The sequence below is a fragment of the Chinchilla lanigera genome, unplaced genomic scaffold (genome assembly GCF_000276665.1).
Source record: "Chinchilla lanigera isolate Chin_1 unplaced genomic scaffold, ChiLan1.0 scaffold00080, whole genome shotgun sequence".
Lineage (NCBI taxonomy): Eukaryota > Metazoa > Chordata > Mammalia > Rodentia > Chinchillidae > Chinchilla > Chinchilla lanigera.
The window spans coordinates 2,924,342-2,944,661 of record NW_004955481.1 but is presented as its reverse complement, the minus strand read 5'-3'; the positions used below and the strand labels follow the sequence as shown (position 1 = coordinate 2,944,661).

Sequence of the window (20,320 nt, the reverse complement as noted above, 5' to 3'; positions counted from 1 at the left end):
TTTTTTTTTTTTTTTTTTTTTTCCTTTTTGAGACAGGATCCTGCTATGCAGTTCAGGCTGGCCTTGAGCTCACTTTGTAGCCCAGGCTGTTCTCAAACTTGCAACGATTCTCCTGCCTCAGCCGCCCCAGTGCTGGGATTACAGGCATGTGCCACCACACCTGGCTTGGAAGGAGGAATCTTTTTATTTATTTTTATTTTAAAGAGTAAAAGAAAACAATAACAGAATAACAACAGTGAAGACAAAAAACCAAAACAATACAGGATTTCAAAACAAGATGATAGGAATTAACAGTGGTTGTTATATTATATATTGTTATCTTCAACGAAGTTGCTCAGATTACCAGATGCAAGAAGACAAGACTGATCAAACAGTTAAAGGCAGTAACAAGTAATAAAAAACACATTAGAAATGATACAGAGCTTCATCAAACAAGATGGTAATAATTCAGCAATGGCTGTTATATTGCATATTGTTGTCTTCAAGTTAAACATCTGTTCTGATTACCAGATATAAGCGTGCAAAATGGCTCAAGAAAAAAGAAAAAAACAAACAAACAAAAAAAACAATTTAAGCATTACTGTTCCTTTCAACAAACCAACAGATATCAGCAACACTTATCCCAACTATTCTTGTATATACATATATTTTTTCTTATTTTTTCTTTAATTTTAAAGAGAAAATATCAAAAACAAAATAACAAAAACATAGGCATTAACAAAACGTAAAAACAATAAAAATGATACAGAATTTCAAAAAGAGAGAGGAAATCAGCAATAGTTGCTATTTTGTATATTGTTACCTTTAACGAACTTGTCCAGATTACCAGATATAGGCATTCAAGATGGATCAAAAAAAAGTTAAACGTTAACTGTTTAGAAGGAGGAATCTTACATTCAAGGCCAACCTGGGCAATTTAGCAAGCCCTGTCTCAAAATAAAAAATAAAAAGGGCTGGAGCTGTATCTCAGTGGTACAGTGGCCAGGGTTCAAGCCCCACTACCACAAAAACAAATTTTAAAAGCCAACTTACTTCTTTCTATTTTCAATTTTGAAATGCACAGTAAAACTGAAAGACTACATGAACACTTTTACATCCTTTATTTAAATTTACTATTATCTTTCCCACCTGGTTTGCCTCCCACGTCCACATATATACCCACTGCCTCATACATGCATACATACACATACATACATAATCTTTTGCCAAAAATAAATGACAGGTTTCATGTACAGATTTCACTTTACCTGTAATTTCCTCAGTATATGTTTCCCAAGTAGAGGGACATTATTCTGTACCATTGTATATCATTACCATAAATGAGATAGAAATCAGCAGCAGTTCAGTACTGTCATTCCCACGTGCTGTCCATAACTCCCATTTCCCCTAACATCCAAAAATATCTTTTGCAGCTCCTTCTCCATATTCAAGATCCAATCAAGGTTTAGCCCTTGCATTTGACTCTTGTGAAAAGTACAAAGCAGCATTACATATTCTGTAGTTGTCATTGTCTTCATATCATTAGGTTTAATTTTCCAGCAAGACCATTATGTAGACCACATTACATCAAGAGACATATAAACCCAGGCTACAAATGGCTAAATTGAACAACTTAGTAATATGAATACCAACCAGATCTCTCCATTTTATATAAAGGTACAATTTCCTTTTATATGTTAATCTGTGGAGTGATGGAATTCTGATTTTTTTATTGTGATAAAAATATATATCATAAAATTTGCCATTTTAGACTTTTTTAAGTGTAGAATTCAGTGGCTTTAGTTATTTATGTCATGCAGCTAGTTCCAAGACTTTTTTTGTCATGTCTAGTTCCAAGACTTTTTGTCATTCCAACCACTTTGTACCATTAAATAATACCCTCCCACACTGAGAACCTCTAATCTATGTTCTATCTCTGGATTTGCCTGTTCTAGATATTTCACATAACTGGAGTTGTATAGTGTCTATCCTTTGACATCTAGCGTATTTCATTTAGTATAATATAGTCAAGATTCACCCATTTTGTAGCATTTATCAGAGCTCATTCCTTTTTACGGTAATATTGTTTGTACGTATATAATACATTTTATTTGTTCACTCATCCATTGATGGACACTGGGTTTTCATCTTGCTACTGTGAATAATAATGTAATGAACACTATTAGACAAGTATCTGAGTCCTTGTTTTCAATTCTTTTGGGTAAAGGAGTGGCATCACTGGGTCATCTAGTTAAAGTCTGTGTTTAGATGTTTTGTTTTGTTTTTTGAGATAGGGTCTAACTATGTAGCCCAGACTGGCCTTGAACTAGTGATCCTCCTGCCTCAGCCTTCCCATTGCTGGGATTACAGGCATGCGTCATTATGCCTGGCTGTGTTTAGTTTCTAAGGAAACTTCCATACTGTTTTCCGTAGTGACTGTAGCGTTTACATTCCATCAGCAGTACATAGAGATTGCATTTTTTCATGGAATTCTGTTTTTAAAAGAATTGTACAAGTTTTGCCTTTTCTTTTTAAATGTCATGAAAATAGGTGTGGCTCTTTTAAAACTTTTGGTATACTTTGAATAATAATCTTATTACTTTTATACACAAACTTAGACTACTATGAATAAGCAGAAAAAACAGGTCACTCCATGGAAATATCATCAGTATTTATATTTTACCCTTCTTAAGTCTACCCATTCTAAAATGAAATGCCTTGATCTTTACTTTTTATTGGCAATTGTAGTTGACCTATCTTATTATATTGTATTGACCTATCTTATTATATATCTATATTATATATCTGTTAATGTGCCTTTATTAGTAACTTTGAGTTACTCTTTGACTTTTTGTGTCAAGTCATATATACCCAAAATGAGTCCTAGTTTGAGGACTTAATACTTTGTGGAATTTCCTGATCCCCTTCTAGATTCTACCTGTTTCTTGTATATAACAAACATGGACAAAGATGTTTGAAATATTTAGAAGCCGAACTTTTCCCCCATAACAGTTAGAGGTGATTTGAAACTATTAAAAGTTTCTTTATAGTTGAAGGACATACTTTAATGTATAATCCTCACATTTCAACCTTTGGTGAGTATATTTAATAATGTCTAATTTTGTAGACTGGTAGTTTTATGAGTTAGGCCACTTCATTAATTTGAGATGATGTTACTTAAAATAATGGGTTGAAAAGTAATTTACTTTCCCTTTTTGTAAAAGTTCTAAAAGTTTAGGAAGTAATTCCTAGTTGACAACTGAGAAATATAAATTTATGTTATACTATTTGAAAAACAAATATCCTGCCTCCACAGAAAGTAAGTACACTGGGGCTGGGGATTTAGCTCAGCGGCGCAGCATCTGCCTGGCAAGCGTAAGGTCGTGAGTTCAATTCCCGGTACCGGGAAAAGAAAAAAGAAAGTAAGTATACTTTGGTATTAAACACAGAGGTTGTTTGGTTAAATCATTTATTAGATTTTTCTGATTCTTCAAACACCTGAAGAAGCTAAATTTTGTTGCTGCCATCGTTAATTGTTTCTATGAGCATCAGCTTTTCTCCTGTTGTATCTGAATGGTCAGATGTATTTTGTTATTTCTACAGTTGCATCTCTTCATATACTAGTAAATATCAAACAATTTCTCCTTGAAGAAGAGGCTATGTTTCCCATAGTTTCAACAGGGCAGATGCATTTTGTTTATCTTATGCAAGATCTCAGTAGGATATTGTGAAACCTTATGACTCGGCACATATTCAAACCCATATGTCCTGGAGTGATTTTACAGATACTCTATGTGATGTATTTAGTAATTCTAGCTCAAAGAAATTCAGACTGTTAGGGCTGAAAGTGGATATATTGATCTAGTCTAATCCCTTTGGCTTTATAGAAATTCAAAGCCTGAGAGAGGAAACAACTTATGTAATAGAATTTATTCATTTAGTAAACATTTACTGAATACCTGCCACATCCCATATTCTGTATTAGGTTACAGTGGGAGCAAAATAGAAATAGCTCCTGCTTGGGAGGATCACACAGGATCTCAGTAGTATGGAATGTGAAGTGATCTGACCCCTGTGCCTTATCCTTCATTGCCACAATTGATTCAGCATATCTAGCTGTCTGGGTGAACCTTACTTCCCTCAACATGCCTTTCAAACCTGCAGACTCCACTAGGCTTGTGATCAGTCATGCTTACCTGCTAAAGCCCCGTTATTGTGAGAGCCTAAATTGGACATGTTCATGGAACAGGGAGCCTCTTTTTTTAACCATAATGTGCTGAGTTGTATGCCTTTTGGTTACTGTTCTTTTTTACAATTTTTAAGATATTATAAAAATCTTAATATTTATATCAAGTTGATGGTTTAAAATTTGTATTGAAAGCATATTAATAAACCTGAAATGAAGTTTTAGGTCACTTTTTAAGAATTACCCTCCTTCAATTTATTTATTTGTTTGTTTGTACTGGGAATCGAACTCAGGACCTTGCACTTGCCAGGCAGGCGCTTGTGCTGCTGAGCTATATCCCTGCCCCCTCCTTCAATTTAAAAAAGGACAAGAAACCCCAGACTACGTATAATTGATATTATTTGACTAAGGGTCACAGTTCTGTTCAGGTTTTAGATATTTTCTTGGGCAGAACATTTCTGCAAATAGACACTGAAAGGCAGCGTAGTATAATGCCTGACAGTACAGCTGTGGCATCCCACTAGCTTGGGTTTGAATTTTAACTCTGCCTTAGGTAGTGCTGCACATGTGTACATGTGTATGAGAGAGTGAGAGCAAGAGAGAGAAAGATAGACTTGAACATGTAAATAAATTTCTTTAAGTTGTAATTCCTACATATGTAAAATGAAGATAAATAGTATCTACTTAATAGGATTATGAGGCTCAAGTGAGAACTACGTGAAGTACTTAGTCTAGGATTGGAAACCATAGCTACCTATTACTGCTAGAGTTTAAACTTCATTTGGGCAGGTATTTTTGTTTTATTTGGTTTTCTGTTTTCAGCACACAGACTCATGCCTGGCATTTAGAAATGAACAATAAGGATTTTTTAAAAATTGAATTTTTTGTTTGTTTTGTTTTATTTTTTGAGACAGGTGCTTGCTATATAGTTCAGGCTGGTCTTGAACTCAATATATAGCCCAGGTCAGCCTCAAATTTGCTGTGACACTCTTGCCTCAGCCTTCCAAGTGCTGGGATTACAAGTATGCACCACAACTTGAATAAATGAATTCTTGTCACCTGAAAAAATCAAGTATTATATATAGTTACTTAAGGTCTTAGATGCTCATCGGAGTAGATAATCTTACAAATACTTACAAAAATATTCTTCCTAGGATTACTCCTATTCTGAGAAAATAAGCTTGTCTTACTGGTAGATCCTTGGAATTTTCCTGATACAGCGTCCAGCACACAGGCCATAGGTTCGCCATCACTGTTCTAGATCCTAGTATTTTCCGGACTTTTTTCGATAGCAACCTATAATAGGAAATATCTTTTAGTTGTTTATGTATATTTCATGTATGTGTGTGTACATAAAACTAAAACAGTTTCACAAAACAGTACCTAACCTTGTAATATGTTGTAGTATTATTTCTTCTAGCCTGTTCTATTTCACTTTAAAACAATGTGTTCTAGCTGGGTGTGGAGGCACGTTCCTATAATCCCAGCCCCAGGAGGCTGAGGCAGGAGGATCGTTGGGAGTTTGAGGCCAGCTGAGTTCAAGGCCAGTGTGAACTGCATAGTGAGATCCTGTCTCAAAAAGACCAAAAAAAAAAAAAAAAAAAAAAAAGTCCATTGTGTTTGAACTCACTAACGTACCTCAGAACCCAGTAATGATTTAAATTATGATTATGACCTGCAGGATTATGACCTGCAGTTTGAAAAAACACTATTTTTGATCACTCTATGGTAGAATTGAATATTTTTCAATCCTAAGTAGGAACAAAACACCTTACAAATTGTATGTGATAACTTATGATTTGGGTTTTTCTTTTGCCCTGATTTATTTATATGTCTCAGTCATTTCTAGGGAAAACTGACCTATAATTTATCTCAGGTTGCCTTCCCTGTAGTTTGAGAGAATATGGAGATAGGAAATTAGTCAGAAATACAGTTGTCAGCTCTACATGTTGCTCATATGTCTGTGCATAATGTGATTAGTTGGGACAGCTGCCATAATGGTGTGTGTGTGTGTGTGTGTGTGTGTGTGTGTGTGTGTGTGTGTGTTTAAGCTACCACTTCCTTGAAGCTGAGCCTTTTCAAACTGGTTATTGTGATTTTTTTTTTTTTTCTTCCTCTGAAAGAAGAAAATGTTCTGTGGATTTATCAGATCTTTTTCCATTTCCTTTTGTACTCTCAGCAGAGAGTTATGTGACCAGATAACATGTAATGTAACTAGTTCAGTTTTTTATGAATATGAATTCCTTTGATCACGTGGGCCATCTTTTCTTTCCCTCAAGTGGCAATCACTAATGAGCTAAGCGGCACTAATGAGCTCTAAATATTAAAATGTATTTCACTTGAAGTAGATAACTGCTGGGAAGGGGAAAACAGTCACTAAAATGTTTTGGTAGCATGAAAGATTAGGTTTTTGTCCAAAATGAACCCAAAAGCTTACTCTTAATGTTTTCTGTGTCATTAAATTGGGCATTATGAATTAATCCAGGTAACAACAGAAAATTGGAATCTAAAACAAAATCAAATGAATAATGTGTAACTGCAAAAATACAATATCTAATTGAATAAATAGAAAAATCTAAGTATAGTAGGGAATTTAAATCATACTTCTCTCAGTAATTATTACATCATGAAGACAAATACGTGACTAAAGATAGAGTGAATTCAAATGACAGATAAGCCAATCTGACATAATGAACATGAATAGAATACTGTCCTCATATCTAATTTTCCTTGCAGCGTGTGTTTACCAATCTGAGGTACAGATGACTAAATAACTTACCAGTTGTCACACTTAGAGAAGATGTGTAGGTTCTATTAAGTGCTTGTGTTACTTCGTTTTTACAATCCTATATTAAAAAACAAACATAAACTTAAAGGGTTCTTGTATCCTTGCTGGTTTGACATTTTAGTAAAAGCAAGTCAAAACTTGAGCAGAATCTAATTCAACCTACATTTCTAGCCTTTCTTGTACCACTGGACTACTTGTTCTTCCTCCAAATCGTGAACCTTCACACATCAGCCTGTGCTTTGGTCTCAGTGCTTTCCTCCAGTTTAGCTGTACCTACTCTGAATCCTTCCCTATAATAACTGTCACTTTCCTGCCTTCCAAGAGCTTTTTGTTTATGTCATCAGTATGTATATGTTAATAGTTTCCATTTATGTTAATAGTTTCTTTGGGTCTCAGTGTGTGAATTCTTTGATAATAAGGACAGAGTGTTGCTAGTCATTTTGGAGTTATCTTTGTGTAGAATGTAGAGTCTTAGAGGAAGGGAGATAAGGGAGGTTTTTACAATCCTTTGGAATTAGGTTTCTTTTGTAGATAAAGACTCAGATGGATGCATGGGAATGAAAAGAAAAAATGAGATACACAAGAAAGTGTGCAAGAATTACAGGATTGACTGCTGGTAAGATGATGGAACAGGATATCAAGGAAAGGGAGGACTCAAAGGTATGACCTTGAGGGATTTGAGCTTAGATAGTAAGAATGTTAAGGGGAAGGGGAAAACTATTTAAAGGCGTGAGTGTGTGTGTGTGTGTGTTGTGTGTTGTGTGTGTTTTGGTGGGATAAGAGTGAAAATTCAAAGTGGTACTTGAGGTACTAGTCATAAATAGCCAGTGGACAGTTAGAAAATAGGTTATTGAGCTTGATGGAGAGGTCAAGATGAGAAACAGATTTCAGAATTTTGAGACATTTGGAAAACATATGGCAGAATACATGATTTTAAAAATTGAGTTGATACTGTTTCCTGACATTAGAGCCAGAAATTCAACCAGAACATATATATAAATGAAGAGATGGATGCTTTTTCACCTCCACAGTGGATGCACTAAGACATTTTGTACCAGGATGTTTTCTTTAAGTAGTGCTGATGGTTCAGATACTAATTCTAGTCTGCTCATATTTTAATAGTACCACTGATAGTCAGATGTAATGAGTAAAGTCTTATGTTAAAGAGCTGATTGAATCTTTTTTCTTTTTTTAAAAATCTGAGTGCTAATTTTAAAGAAAAGCAAAAAGGTAAAACCATACTCAAACAGAATATATACTTGTACTTGAGTCACAAGTTTGCATTAGTAAACTGAAATATGACCTAATATAGAACCTGACCTTTAGGAGCAGTGCCCTTGTGTACTTTGTAATGTGATAATAGGTCCATGTGAAAGTTGAGAGAACCAAACACCGCTATTTAGGGTTTGGCCCCCAAATATTTAGAGCCAATGTCTGTAAGTTAGATGTGCTCCCCTCTTTTTTTCTGTTCAACTCAGGTGATAGAGCATGGGACAGTCCTTTTTTTTGGTAACAGGAAAATACAGTTTCAAAGAGCCAAGTGAAAAATAGTATTGACCAGGTTAGAACAAAAACAGGGGCAGGACTGTGTAATTTAGTTCAGCTCTATAGAATCATATCACTAGCAAATATGTATCTACTGGGAGTGTAGAAGGAAATAGATTTTTACGAGATAAGTTACTCAGAATATAAAGACCAAGTTCAGTTAAAACTTTGGGGGGTGGAGTTGAGACAGGACCTCACTATACAGTGTAGGCTGGCCATGAGCTCACTTATGTAGCCCAGGCTGGCCTCAAACTCACAGTGATCATTCTGCTTCAGCCTCCTGAGTGCTGGAATTACAGCTGTATACCACCACACTCAATTCAGTTAAGATTTGTTTAACTTGAATTTAAAGATTAGGAATTGAGTACTTTTTTTTTTTAAAAGGCAACCTCTGTTTTCTACTTATTTGACTGAGATTTTCCACCTAAATTTTTTATGAGCATTATGCTCATACCATTTAAAAAAATCTTAGTGCAAAAACATTACCACTTAAGAACTCTTACTATCTGTAAAAAAAATTAACAGAAGTCAAAATTGTGAGAATTTCTCATTATCCTTTGAAATACTAGTTTTCCCTTATCTGCAGTTTTACTTTCTGATGTTTCAGTTTCCTGTGGCCAGCCATGGTTTGAAAATATTAAATGGAAAATTCCAGACATTATTCATAAGCTTTAAGTCGTGTGCTGTTCTGAGTAGCATGATGAAATCCTGTCCTGCTATGTCTTGCCCAGGACATGAATCATCCCTCTATGTAGCAAATCTGTACTGTATATGCTACTTGCCCGTTAGTCTCTTGTTTATCAGATGGCTATTGAGATATTGCAGAACTTGAGTTCAAGTAACCCTTACGTAGCAGTGTAAGGCTGCATCACATCATCTCACATAACCACAGGAAAGGTGAGTGCATCACAGTAAGATGCTGTGAAGTGAGAGACCACATTGATGTAACTTTTATTATAATATATTGCTATAATTGTTCTATTTTATTTTATTTTATTTATTTATTTTTTTGTTTGTTTTTCTCCTGTACCGGGAACCGAACTCACGACCTTGCGCTTGCCAGGCAGGCGCTTTTGCCGCTGAGCTAAATCCCCAGCCCCTGTTCTATTTCATTATTAGGTATTATTCGTCCTTTTTCCCTAGTACTGGGGATTGAACCTAGGGCCTTTGTACTGAGCTACATCTTCAGCCCTTTTAAAAAAATTTTTATTTGAAACAGGATTTTACTAAGTCATTGAGTTGCCCAGGCTGAGCTTGAAGTTGTAATCCTCCTGTCTGAGCCTCCTAGAGTACTGGATTACAGGCCACCCAACCCAGCCAGTTATTTTTAATTTCTTACTGTGCCGTATATATTAAACTTTATCATGGGTACATATGTATAGGATACAATGTAGGGTTTGGAACTACCCATAGTTTCAGGTGTTTAAATACAAACAAAGAGAAAAATTGCTGGTACAACTCAGTATTTTTAGAAAGATCTATTTTTAGTCAATTATTTTTTCTTATTTATAAAAATTGATAATGAAAGTATGCCTTTTTGATAAATTTTGTGTCAGTGGTTATTGTAATTTAACTAGAAGACAAAAATGTAATACTTTGAGCATTATAATAATAGGAAATTAAGAAAAAGACAAGCACACATACATTATAGATTGAAGTATTTATGGATTGATGGAAGCATGCAGGTATATCACCTTCAAATTAAACTCTGGGAAGAAGTGGAATGGCTAATAAAAGTTTGAGGAGGAAAAGAAAAGTTGTAAAATTCCTACTGTTAAAAGAATGGGCAGCCCAGCACCTGCCTGGCAAGCGCAAGGTCCTGAGTTCAAGTTCTAATACCAAAATAAATAAATAAAAGAATAGGTACGTTTATGTAATTTTTTAAAAGATGATTTTACTTATCAAACTTAGGGTATTTTCATTTATTGTAATACATTTAAAATAATGTAAATATTTTATTTTAAAATATATAATGTTTACAACTATTTAAATTTTTTTATTTTAAAAATTAAAAAACTGACAAAACAACAATGAATTAAAAAACTGACAAAACAACAATGAAAATCAAAACAACACAAAAACAACAAAAATGATACATGACCTCAAAACAAAATGATAGAAATTTACAATGGTTACTATATTATATACTGTTATCTTCAACAAAGTTGCTCAGTCCGCTAGCCATAAGAATATAAGCTTGATCAATCAAAGACAGTAATAAGTAAAAAAATAATTAATTAATTAAAAAAACAAAACATTGGAAATGATGCAGAGCTTCACTATACAAGATAGTAGGAGTTCAACAATCATTCTTATACTGCTTATACAACTATTTAAATTTAAGATGAAAACTTTTGGATACTAACTTTAAAATTTATGAAGTGGGATGGTATATAGTTCAGTGCTAGAGTACTGGCCTAGCATATTTGAAGCCCTAGTTTTCATCCCCAGCACCACTATCTATATATATATTTATATATGTATATATATATGAGAACAAACTGAAGATCATTGGTTTGGACAGCCCACTCAGAGACTGGTAATAGGTAACAGAAACTTATCTGTGATTGTTAATAAGTTGGGTAAATAGAAGATCCTTCATACTCTTATTTCAGAGGCCTTTATTGCTTTGAGATATGTTTATAACTCTTTTACTCTTCTAAATTAAAATTTTCTGTGACAGAATAAAAATGTTGTTGTGAAATCTGACATTTCTCATTTAGGGGAGCTGAATGACACATCAGCCAATAAAAAGAAAAAATACTAATTATATGTGGCAGTAGATGCAGCCATTAGTAATGTCAGATCTATTTGCAGATCAGTGGCTGTTCCCTGTTACTGTGCACTCTAGCTTTGTATGGATAGCTTTTGTGTTGAAGAAAGAAATCAAGATCGCACATCTGAACTGGCTACTTAATTCAGGGCTTTTTTGTTTTTGTTTTTGTTTTTATCACTGATACAGTGTTTGACAGTTAGTAGTGGAAAAATAAATGTTAACATAGATGACAGATACTGTAATGCCTACTTGTGGCATCTCAAAAATTCTTAAATATTCATAACTTAGAGAGTTAATGACCCAGTTTGTTTCTATATTTTTAGAAAAAAGAACTTTTAAAAACTTTCTAAATTAGAACTCGAAGTTGGTGAATTCTTTGATATACCAAAGCCAGGATAAGTTTATCTTTTTGTCTTGTGAAATTAAAGTCCATTTATTCCTCTTCTAACATTGACTTGTGTTAGTTTAGAAAAATACAGATTAAGATAGGCATCACAGCTCACCTGTTGGCTTTGAGATCAGTACTTATAGGAAATGTGCTTTACTTTCATGACACTGTGTCAAGAAAAGGATATTTTGTAGATGTTTTTGTTACTTACTTCTACTTAATCCCATCATGTTTAGATAACATAATTCATAAGATTTTGGTTCTTTTAAATTTGTTAAATTCATTTTACATCCAATCTAGGATGTGGTCTGCTTGGTGAATATTTTATTAATTGATTGAGAGAGGATCTTGCCATGCAATTCAGGCTGGCCTTTAACTCACTATGTAGTGCAGGCTGGCCTCTACCTCCTGAGTGCTGGGATTACAGGTGTGCACCACCACACCCAGCAGTGAATATTTTATATGTACTTGAAAACACATATACTCTGGTGTTGTTGGGGGCATATAGTATAAATATCATTCTGATCTAGTTAGTTGGTGGTATTACTGAATTCCTTTGTTCTTTGCTAATTTTCTGGATGCTTGTTCTGTTGATTAGTGAAAAGAATATTAATGTTGTGGACTTGTCCATTTTTCCTTTTAGTATTAGTTTTTGTTTTATGTGTGTTGAAGTTCTGTTGTTGGGTGTATATACATGTAGGATTATGTTGTCCTGGTGAACTAATCCTTTTATCACTTGTAATGTCTGTCTGGCAATTTCCTTTGTTTTGAGTTCTACTATATCTAATAGTAGTATAGTTGCCCTTTCTTTTCTACCAATTCCTCCTCCGCCTCCTCCTCCTCTTCTTCCTTGTTCTCACACCTGTTACGCAAGCACTGAGTTATATTCCCGGTCCTCTTTCCTTATCTCTTGCACTCTCTTTTTCTTTCTTTCTCTGCTTAGGCTAGGGAATTTCTATTATCTTCAACACAACTCACTCTTTCCCCCAGTCATTTCTATTCCTCTGTTGAACATACCCAATGAATTTTTAATTTGGCTATCACATTTTTGTTTTAGTTTTAACATTCCCATTTTGGTCTTTTTATGTGTTCCCTTTCTCGGTTTCACTGCATTCTACAGATGTTTATCTTCCTTAGAGAATGGCTATAATATGCTTTAAGATTAGTTTGTCAATTCCAACATCTGGGTCATCTTGGAGCTAATGACTGTTAACTTTGTTGACAACAATTTGCAAGGATAGTTTAGAAACTAGGCAGTGACTTGTTCTTCAGTGCAATTCTCAATGCTTTTGGTGTGCTGTTTAAGGGCACACCCACACATTTGCAGTTCAGGAGTTAGCTAGGACTTAATAAACAACTTTATGGGATTCCTTCTGTAAGCTTCTTCATTTCTGTAATATGACCAAGTCTCAGACTTCCAGAGTCTCCCAATCTAGACGGTAAATAAGGACATGAAAGATACCCTCCAAGGAAAAGAAACAGTCATTAATCATGTCATTAATGTCATTAATCATCAGGGAAATTCAAATTAAAGCCATAATGAAATAAATACCATGACATATCCACTAGAATGCTTAAAATTTAAAAGATTGACCAGTTGCTTGAGCAGCTTGTTAGGCGGTAATGCAGAGGAATTGGAGTGGAATTAATCTTATACCATATAAATTATGTCTTCATAAACTTGATGTTAAAGAAATCTTTAGAACAACATGTTGATTAGAGGGATTGTCAAAAGTGTGCTCAGGTACTTCAAAATTGAGTAAAGGAGAATTATTTAAGAAAATCTTTATGCTTCAAAGAAGAATGAAATTTTAAGGCATCCTGCAAGATTTGTATATGCTGTTTTATAACCTTTTTTGATTAGTACATGGTCAATATGACAATAAATGTCTGTATCTTAAATGGTTACATAGTAGCCAGTTTTATATCATAATTTGTTAAGCTGGACCTCCTTCGTTTTTGGACATTTAGGGTTGTTTTCAGTTTTATTTTCCTTTAGTTTAAACACTACAGTCTCAGTAGGTATAGTCTTCATAGGTATTATCTTAGAATAGATTCCTAGAAAAGGAATATCTGTGTTAAGGTCACACATATTTTAAAAACTTTTATATATATGTTTCTAATTCTTACCCCAAAATATTCTATAAACATTTATTATTTTTATCTTAGTTTTCTACTTTCTTTATAATTTTGTAGTATTTTTTAAGAAACTTTATAAACTTTAGGTAGTTAAACCTATCATTCTTTTTCAGTTTATATTTTTGAGGTGCTGGGAATGGACCCTGGGCCTTGCACATGCTTGGCAAGCGCAAGCACAAGCACAACTGAGCTTCATCCCCAGCCCAGAATCTGATTTCTCTCGCTTTCATCCTTTCACACTGCTTTGATGTCATATTGAGGCTTTCCTCAGCCTGAGCATAGAAATGTTTATGCTGCCTTCTAGTTTTGTTCATTATTTCGTTTTTAAATTAAATTCCGTATGGTTTAAACAGTTTATTTGGTGTGACACAGGATAAAGCTTCTGTATTTTTTTGCCACCTATTTAACCAGTTTTATATATGTTAATAGTGGTTATTTTTCCCATACTGTTTTTATTGGCCTCCTTTATCATATTCTAAATGCTTTTGTTTCCATTACTGTCATCTGTTTTCTTCTGCTGGTCTGTTTACTTTGGCGTCTGAAATGGACTGCCTTATGCTTTAGTAGTATAATCTTATAAATGGCCAGTGTTGTAGTTTACACCTACAGGAGGATCTCTAGGAGTTCGAGGTCAGTTTGGGCTACATAGTAGGACCCTGCCTCAAAGAAAACAGACAACCAGATATATGTGTAACTATCTGGCATTGTAAATGTACTCATACCGAAATAAAACAACCAAGGTGAAGACTGTTGTAGTTAGGGTTTGCAAGGGAATAGATTTATTACAGGACACTTAATTTATAGGACTATTTTATAATATTCACCCAAAAAGTTGAATGCAGAGAAGTGCAAGAGATCTGTCTTCATGCTAGAGACCTGAAGAATCCAGCCAGCTGAGAGCCTGGATTCCAGGGCAGTGCCCTGCAGGAGTCCAGCTGAAGGCCTAGAGCCCGTGGTATTGTTCTATGCAAGTTCATATCAAGGAACTACACCAGGAAGGCCAAAAGGCCAGTGGTGAAAGTTAGAAAGTTACACGCAGACGTGTGTGTGTGTGTGTGTGTGTGTGTGTGTGTGTGTGTGAAGGATCTGTGCCAAAAGGCTGAGGGATTTGCACTGGAGCCAGGAAGTGATGCTCAAGGCAAAGACCAGAGCTCCCTAGAAGAGAACAGCAGCCAGCCCCAGCGACGGCAAGGACTCATGCTCCTCTAACAAGAATAGCCCCATTCGTATCAGAAAAATCAGCTGTGACAGTCTTCTCCAGGAGAACCAACAGCATGCAGTCTTCCCCTCCCATTCTCCTTTTATGTCATTTTTGGCAACAATCCTCAAGGTAATTCACCCATGTGCAGAAACTATGCTGACACAGTTCAGCTGGGCATGCCCACTCAAGATGACTATTAATTAGTACACCACAGAGGCAAAAGAGTATGAGGACTTGTGTGGTTATTATAGTGTTGTAAGTAGTCTAGTTCACTGCCCTCTGGCATAATTAAAATGTGAGTTATCCATGTTTGCAATAACAGCGATTAAATGTCCATAGGTAAAAGGAAAAGATTAGTTCATATTTACACTCTTCTGAAGTTGTTACTTTTATGTGTTCTTTGTTTTGCCTCCTCCTCATCAAGACTCTAAACACTGGGTAGAAGTATGTTTCTTATTTATAAATCCCAGTAGTCTTAGTGTAGTGTCTTGTACAGGGATCATTGCATTGTGACCAGAAATGCCAAGGGAAATAAGCCAGTCAGAAAGAGGCAAAACTCTTCATGTTTTCACTTCTGTGAGTAGTCAAGCTCTTGGAAAGTGGAATGGCAGTTATGAGGGGCTGTTGAGGAAAGTGAGAGTTCTTATTTGTTTCAGAGTTTCAGTTTTTACAGGATAGAAAAGTTGTAGAAATCATTTGTACAACAGTGTGAATACAGTTGTATTATTGTTTTGTGTTGCTGTAACAAGATACCTGAGGCTAGATACAGAAAAGAGGTTTATTTTGTTCACATTTTTGGAGGCCAAAAGTCCAAGATTGGGCAACCGCAACAGTTTTAAGTATTGTCTGCCTGCTTTTTCTCTTATAATCAAAGCAACATACATTTTTAAGTGTCACAGAATTGGAGAAGTTCAAGAGTACTTCGTGATCATATAATGCTCACTTTGCAGATAATTAAATAGAGACCCATTTTAATGCCAAAGGGTTCTCAGCTTGTAAGTGGCAGAAGAATCCATGATTCAAACATACATGTTGGTGCAGAGTCAATCAAAGGGAAATTATTTTATCCCCTTCTGATCAGAAGGATTCCATTTAACATCTTCTGAGATGCACTGGAACTAGAGAAAGATGACCCTCAAATTCACATTTGTACCTTGCCCTGTCAGGGCAGGGATGGGAGGGGAGTTTGGAAAAAGGAAAGTCCATCTTGTGGCCCAAGTATATAGAAGAATTTCAATGAGAAGTGGGCAGTCAACTGAGCCAAACCTGCACTTGTAAGGTATCTTTCAGGTATAATGAGAAGAAAGTACTGAGGTTGGGGCCCAAAGGGCTTTGGAAACCATCGTATATTAGAAATATTTCCCTACCCACGTTTCAGGAGCAGGTCACATTATAAAAAAGTGATGCCTGCTCTCTTACCCACTCTTCAGTAGTCATCCACCTGAAACAAGATGTGAGAAAATCAGCGGACAGGAATGACATAGTAAAAGGCTTTCTACAAAATGATTGTATAGACTTGTATAGGTGTACAAGTGTTGAAGGTGTTGACTATGGTTGCTTATTCCCCTTTTAATTTCATCTTTCATTAAATTTAGGGATCTGATTTTTTTTTTTAGTTCTTTGTGTATTTTAGATATTAGTTCTTTGTCTGAAGGATAACTGGTAAAAAGAAATTTCCCATTCTGTGAGTTATCTCTTCACTCTGTTGGTGGTTTCTTTTGCTGTGCAAAAGCTTTTTAATTTGATGATATCCCAGTTGTTGATTCTTTGTAATATTTCCTATGCGATTGGTGTTTTGTTCAGGAAGTCTTTGTTTACTCTTCTGTCTTCAAGTTTTTACCTATTTTATCTTCCAGAAGATTAAGTGTAACACATTTGAAAGAGTTGATTGTGTCTTATTTTTCCTTGATTTTTGTAACAGGGCCACCTTAAATACAATCCTTCTTTTTTTACCTTACTATTTTCCTGATAAAGGATGGTGCAATTAGAATAGTATGTTCTTAATGATGGTTTGACATGAATATCCTTCACAGCCTAAGGATCATGTATGTTCTTCATTTCTTCATTGTTGTTCTGTTATAAATCTTAGCTTCATTATGCCTCACTTCTCACATCTGTAAAATGGGCTAAAATAATCCCTGCCACCTGTAACTGCTGTCAAGTTTAAATGTTAATATACATAAAGCTTTTAGGACATGTCTGGGATATAGTAAACACTCAGATGTAGAACTGTTATTGTTTGTAATTGTTCATCCTACCCGTTAAATTTTTGTCTTTATATATAGTTCTCTTCAATATATATTCTTTTAGCCTTCCTTCGTGGTCTCTTCTAAAATTAAGGAGCCTCTTCCAATTTCAAATAACTTGGTAAAAAGAAAATATATACATAGAAGAGATGATTGATTTAGTTTCTCCAGTCTTTTGGAGGGTAAAATTACTTTCCTTCAGGAAGTAAACTTGTTTTTTCCTGTATGTTACAGGTGGTATGCAAGATTACAATTATGTATGGGCCAATTGTTTTGAGATCACATTAGAATTATCTTGTTGCAAGTACCCACCTGCTTCACAGCTTCGACAGGAATGGGAGAACAATCGTGAGTCTCTGATCACATTGATTGAAAAGGTAAAAATAGTGGACTGGAAGATTGGGATATAAATTATGGATTAAGTAAGGGAGAAATTGGGTTGCATGTGAATGGTAATCTATATTAGGTTTCCTCTATCATCTATTTTTATTATTTGAGATTATAGATTACCTTTAGAATTATTACAGTCTATTAAAACATATTTTAGGGGCTGGGGATTTAGCTTAGTGGCACAGCGCCTGCCTGGCAAGCTCAAGTTCATGAGTTTGATTCCCGGTACCGGAAAACAAACAAACAAACAAACAAACAGAAAAAAAACCAATAAAACATATTTTAACTCTGTCTCTTTTGCCTGTCCCCAGCTCTCTGTTCACAGGGTTCTCTTTACCAGTGTTAGAACACTTTTATAGATTGAAATAATGAGCCAAATTAGGGGCTAGGCATTGTACTAAGTAGTAGGCTGTTTTTTAATCCTCAATACCAAAAAATGAAAAAAAAATGAGGTAGTTAGCCAAATTTGTACTACTGGGGGTTGGGAGTGTAGCTCACTGTAGAGTGTATGCTTGGTATGCACAAAGTCCAACTCTCAGCACGCACACATACATACACAAATCAAAAAGGAAGCAGAGAAACACAAATTTGTACTGCCAGGTTCTTACAATGTCATGTGTTCATTTTTTTCTAGAGAACTTCTATCATTATATGAACCATGGACATCCATTTAATTTAAATATCAGGGAAACTAATACAGTTATTATATGTACCAGGAAGTGTAGTTTGTTGAGACAGTTAGAAGCCTGGCTTTAAAGAGGAGACTTCATAAGCAGCTTACTAGTGTAGAGTTCAAACATATAACTCTTGTTTAAGGATTTCATAGTTTTATCTATATTTTATTTCAAGTTTAAAAGATTGAAAAATATTGGGAAAAATAGGGGATTAAGCTTTTCATTTTTTTATTAGAAAGTGTAGCATCAATGCAGAGAACTTATGTTCTCTTCACTTCTACACTGATTGTCTCTAAGCTTTGATGCATGTTTTTTAGGTCCACATTGGAATTAAAGGATTTGTTAAAGATTCAGTAACAGGATCCGGATTAGAGAATGCAACCATTTCAGTGGCTGGTATTAATCATAACATCACAACAGGCAGATTTGGTGATTTCCACAGATTACTTGTTCCTGGAACTTACAATCTTACAGCACTTTCAGCTGGGTAAGAATTTAAACTAGACTCAGTAAAAATGTCAGACCTCTGTTTTATACCTAAGACAGAAAGATAGTCCAATAAATGTTACTCACTGTATCTGGCTTCTTTTTGCCTTTATTTTTCGCTTTTTATAATGAGAAAATACTGTGATGGAATATTTTGTCACACAGTCTAACAGTGTTAGACTATGCATAAACATAGAATGCTGGGGAAGGCCAATTTCAAAAGCTTGAAAACAGGCTCAGTTGTGTAAAGCATTGCCTCAAGGATAGTTGAATACCTGAGGAAAAGAAACCACCAAGTCTGTAAATGACATTTGAACAACTGTCTTATCCTCAGCTTTCTAATATTTTAAAGAGGTAGTTTTCCACTTCCCCTGGGAAACTTTGTGGAACTTCACTTTCATAAGGATTTAATTGGTAATCTTTAGTTTAATTTAAACTTTGCTATTTGGGCAAGAAGTTAGAAGTCAGTCTGATAAAGCATTGCAAATAATTCTAAGTTTGTGGTGTTGAGTATTGTAGCAACAGTTACAAAGGGGTAATAAGCATAGTCTTCCCTTTGAATGTGACTTTTTTTTTTCAGTGAGCATTTTAATGTGTGATACCTGAGGTTAGTAAGAGAAGTAACACTTTAAAGACTTAATCTGAAATTTCTGTGAAATAACATCCTAAAACTTTTAAATTTACACAAACATCCTTAGTTTTGAGTTTGATATTCTACTAAGTGCAAAAGTATGAAAAAGGTACTGTCTTTTTTATAATGCTGAAGCAAGTGTGTTCTTAACTCCAAGCCATCTCCTTTCCCAAATATTTTTTCAGGTATATGCCTTTGACTGTTCATAATATAATTGTGAAAGAAGGACCAGGCACAGAAGTGGATTTTTCCCTTCGGCCAGCTGTGACTTCAGTAATCCCTGACACAACTGAGGTTTTGGCAACTGCTAGCACAGTTGTTCTTCCCAATATTCCTTCTGGAACATCATCCTCCCACCAGCCCATTCAGCCAAAAGATTTTCACCATCACCATTTTCCTGATATGGAAATCTTTTTGAGAAGATTTGCCAATGACTATCCTAACATCACTCGGCTTTACTCATTGGGAAAATCAGTAGAATCAAGAGAACTCTATGTCATGGAGATATCTGATAACCCAGGTGTCCATGAACCAGGTAATTGGTATGACTTTAAATATAATTTTAGTAGTGTCTCTCAAGCCTATGTATTACATTGCTGTGCTTTGTCCAGAAAAGTCACTTATAGCACATATAACTTTAATTAAGAAAACACAATCAGAAAAGAAGAAAGAAAGTGTACCCAATCTTTTCCCAGAAAAGAAAACCTTCTTGGTAATCCATATTAGGTATGATATTTACTGTGTGCATAGATTAGATTCTTTCTGCTAATAGTATTTTTATTTTCATATTATATGGCACATAGGGGCTGGGGATTTAGCTCAGCGGCAAAAGCGCCTGCCTGGCAAGCGCAAGGTCGTGAGTTCGGTTCCCGGTACCGGAGAAAAACCAAA

The 20,320-nt window shown here is 35.0% G+C and overlaps 1 protein-coding gene across 2 annotated transcripts in view; it reads left to right on the top strand.

The window, feature by feature from the left end:
* Cpd (carboxypeptidase D) overlaps positions 1-20,320 on the top strand; it is a gene marked incomplete in the record, with an annotated part of 66,332 nt that overhangs the window by 6,913 nt on the left and 39,099 nt on the right. For both annotated transcript variants that reach the window (XM_005402656.2, XM_013503460.1), the window contains 3 exon segments: positions 17,483-17,625; positions 18,630-18,799; positions 19,615-19,964. In XM_005402656.2, the coding sequence (XP_005402713.2) occupies positions 17,483-17,625; positions 18,630-18,799; positions 19,615-19,964 (663 nt within the window).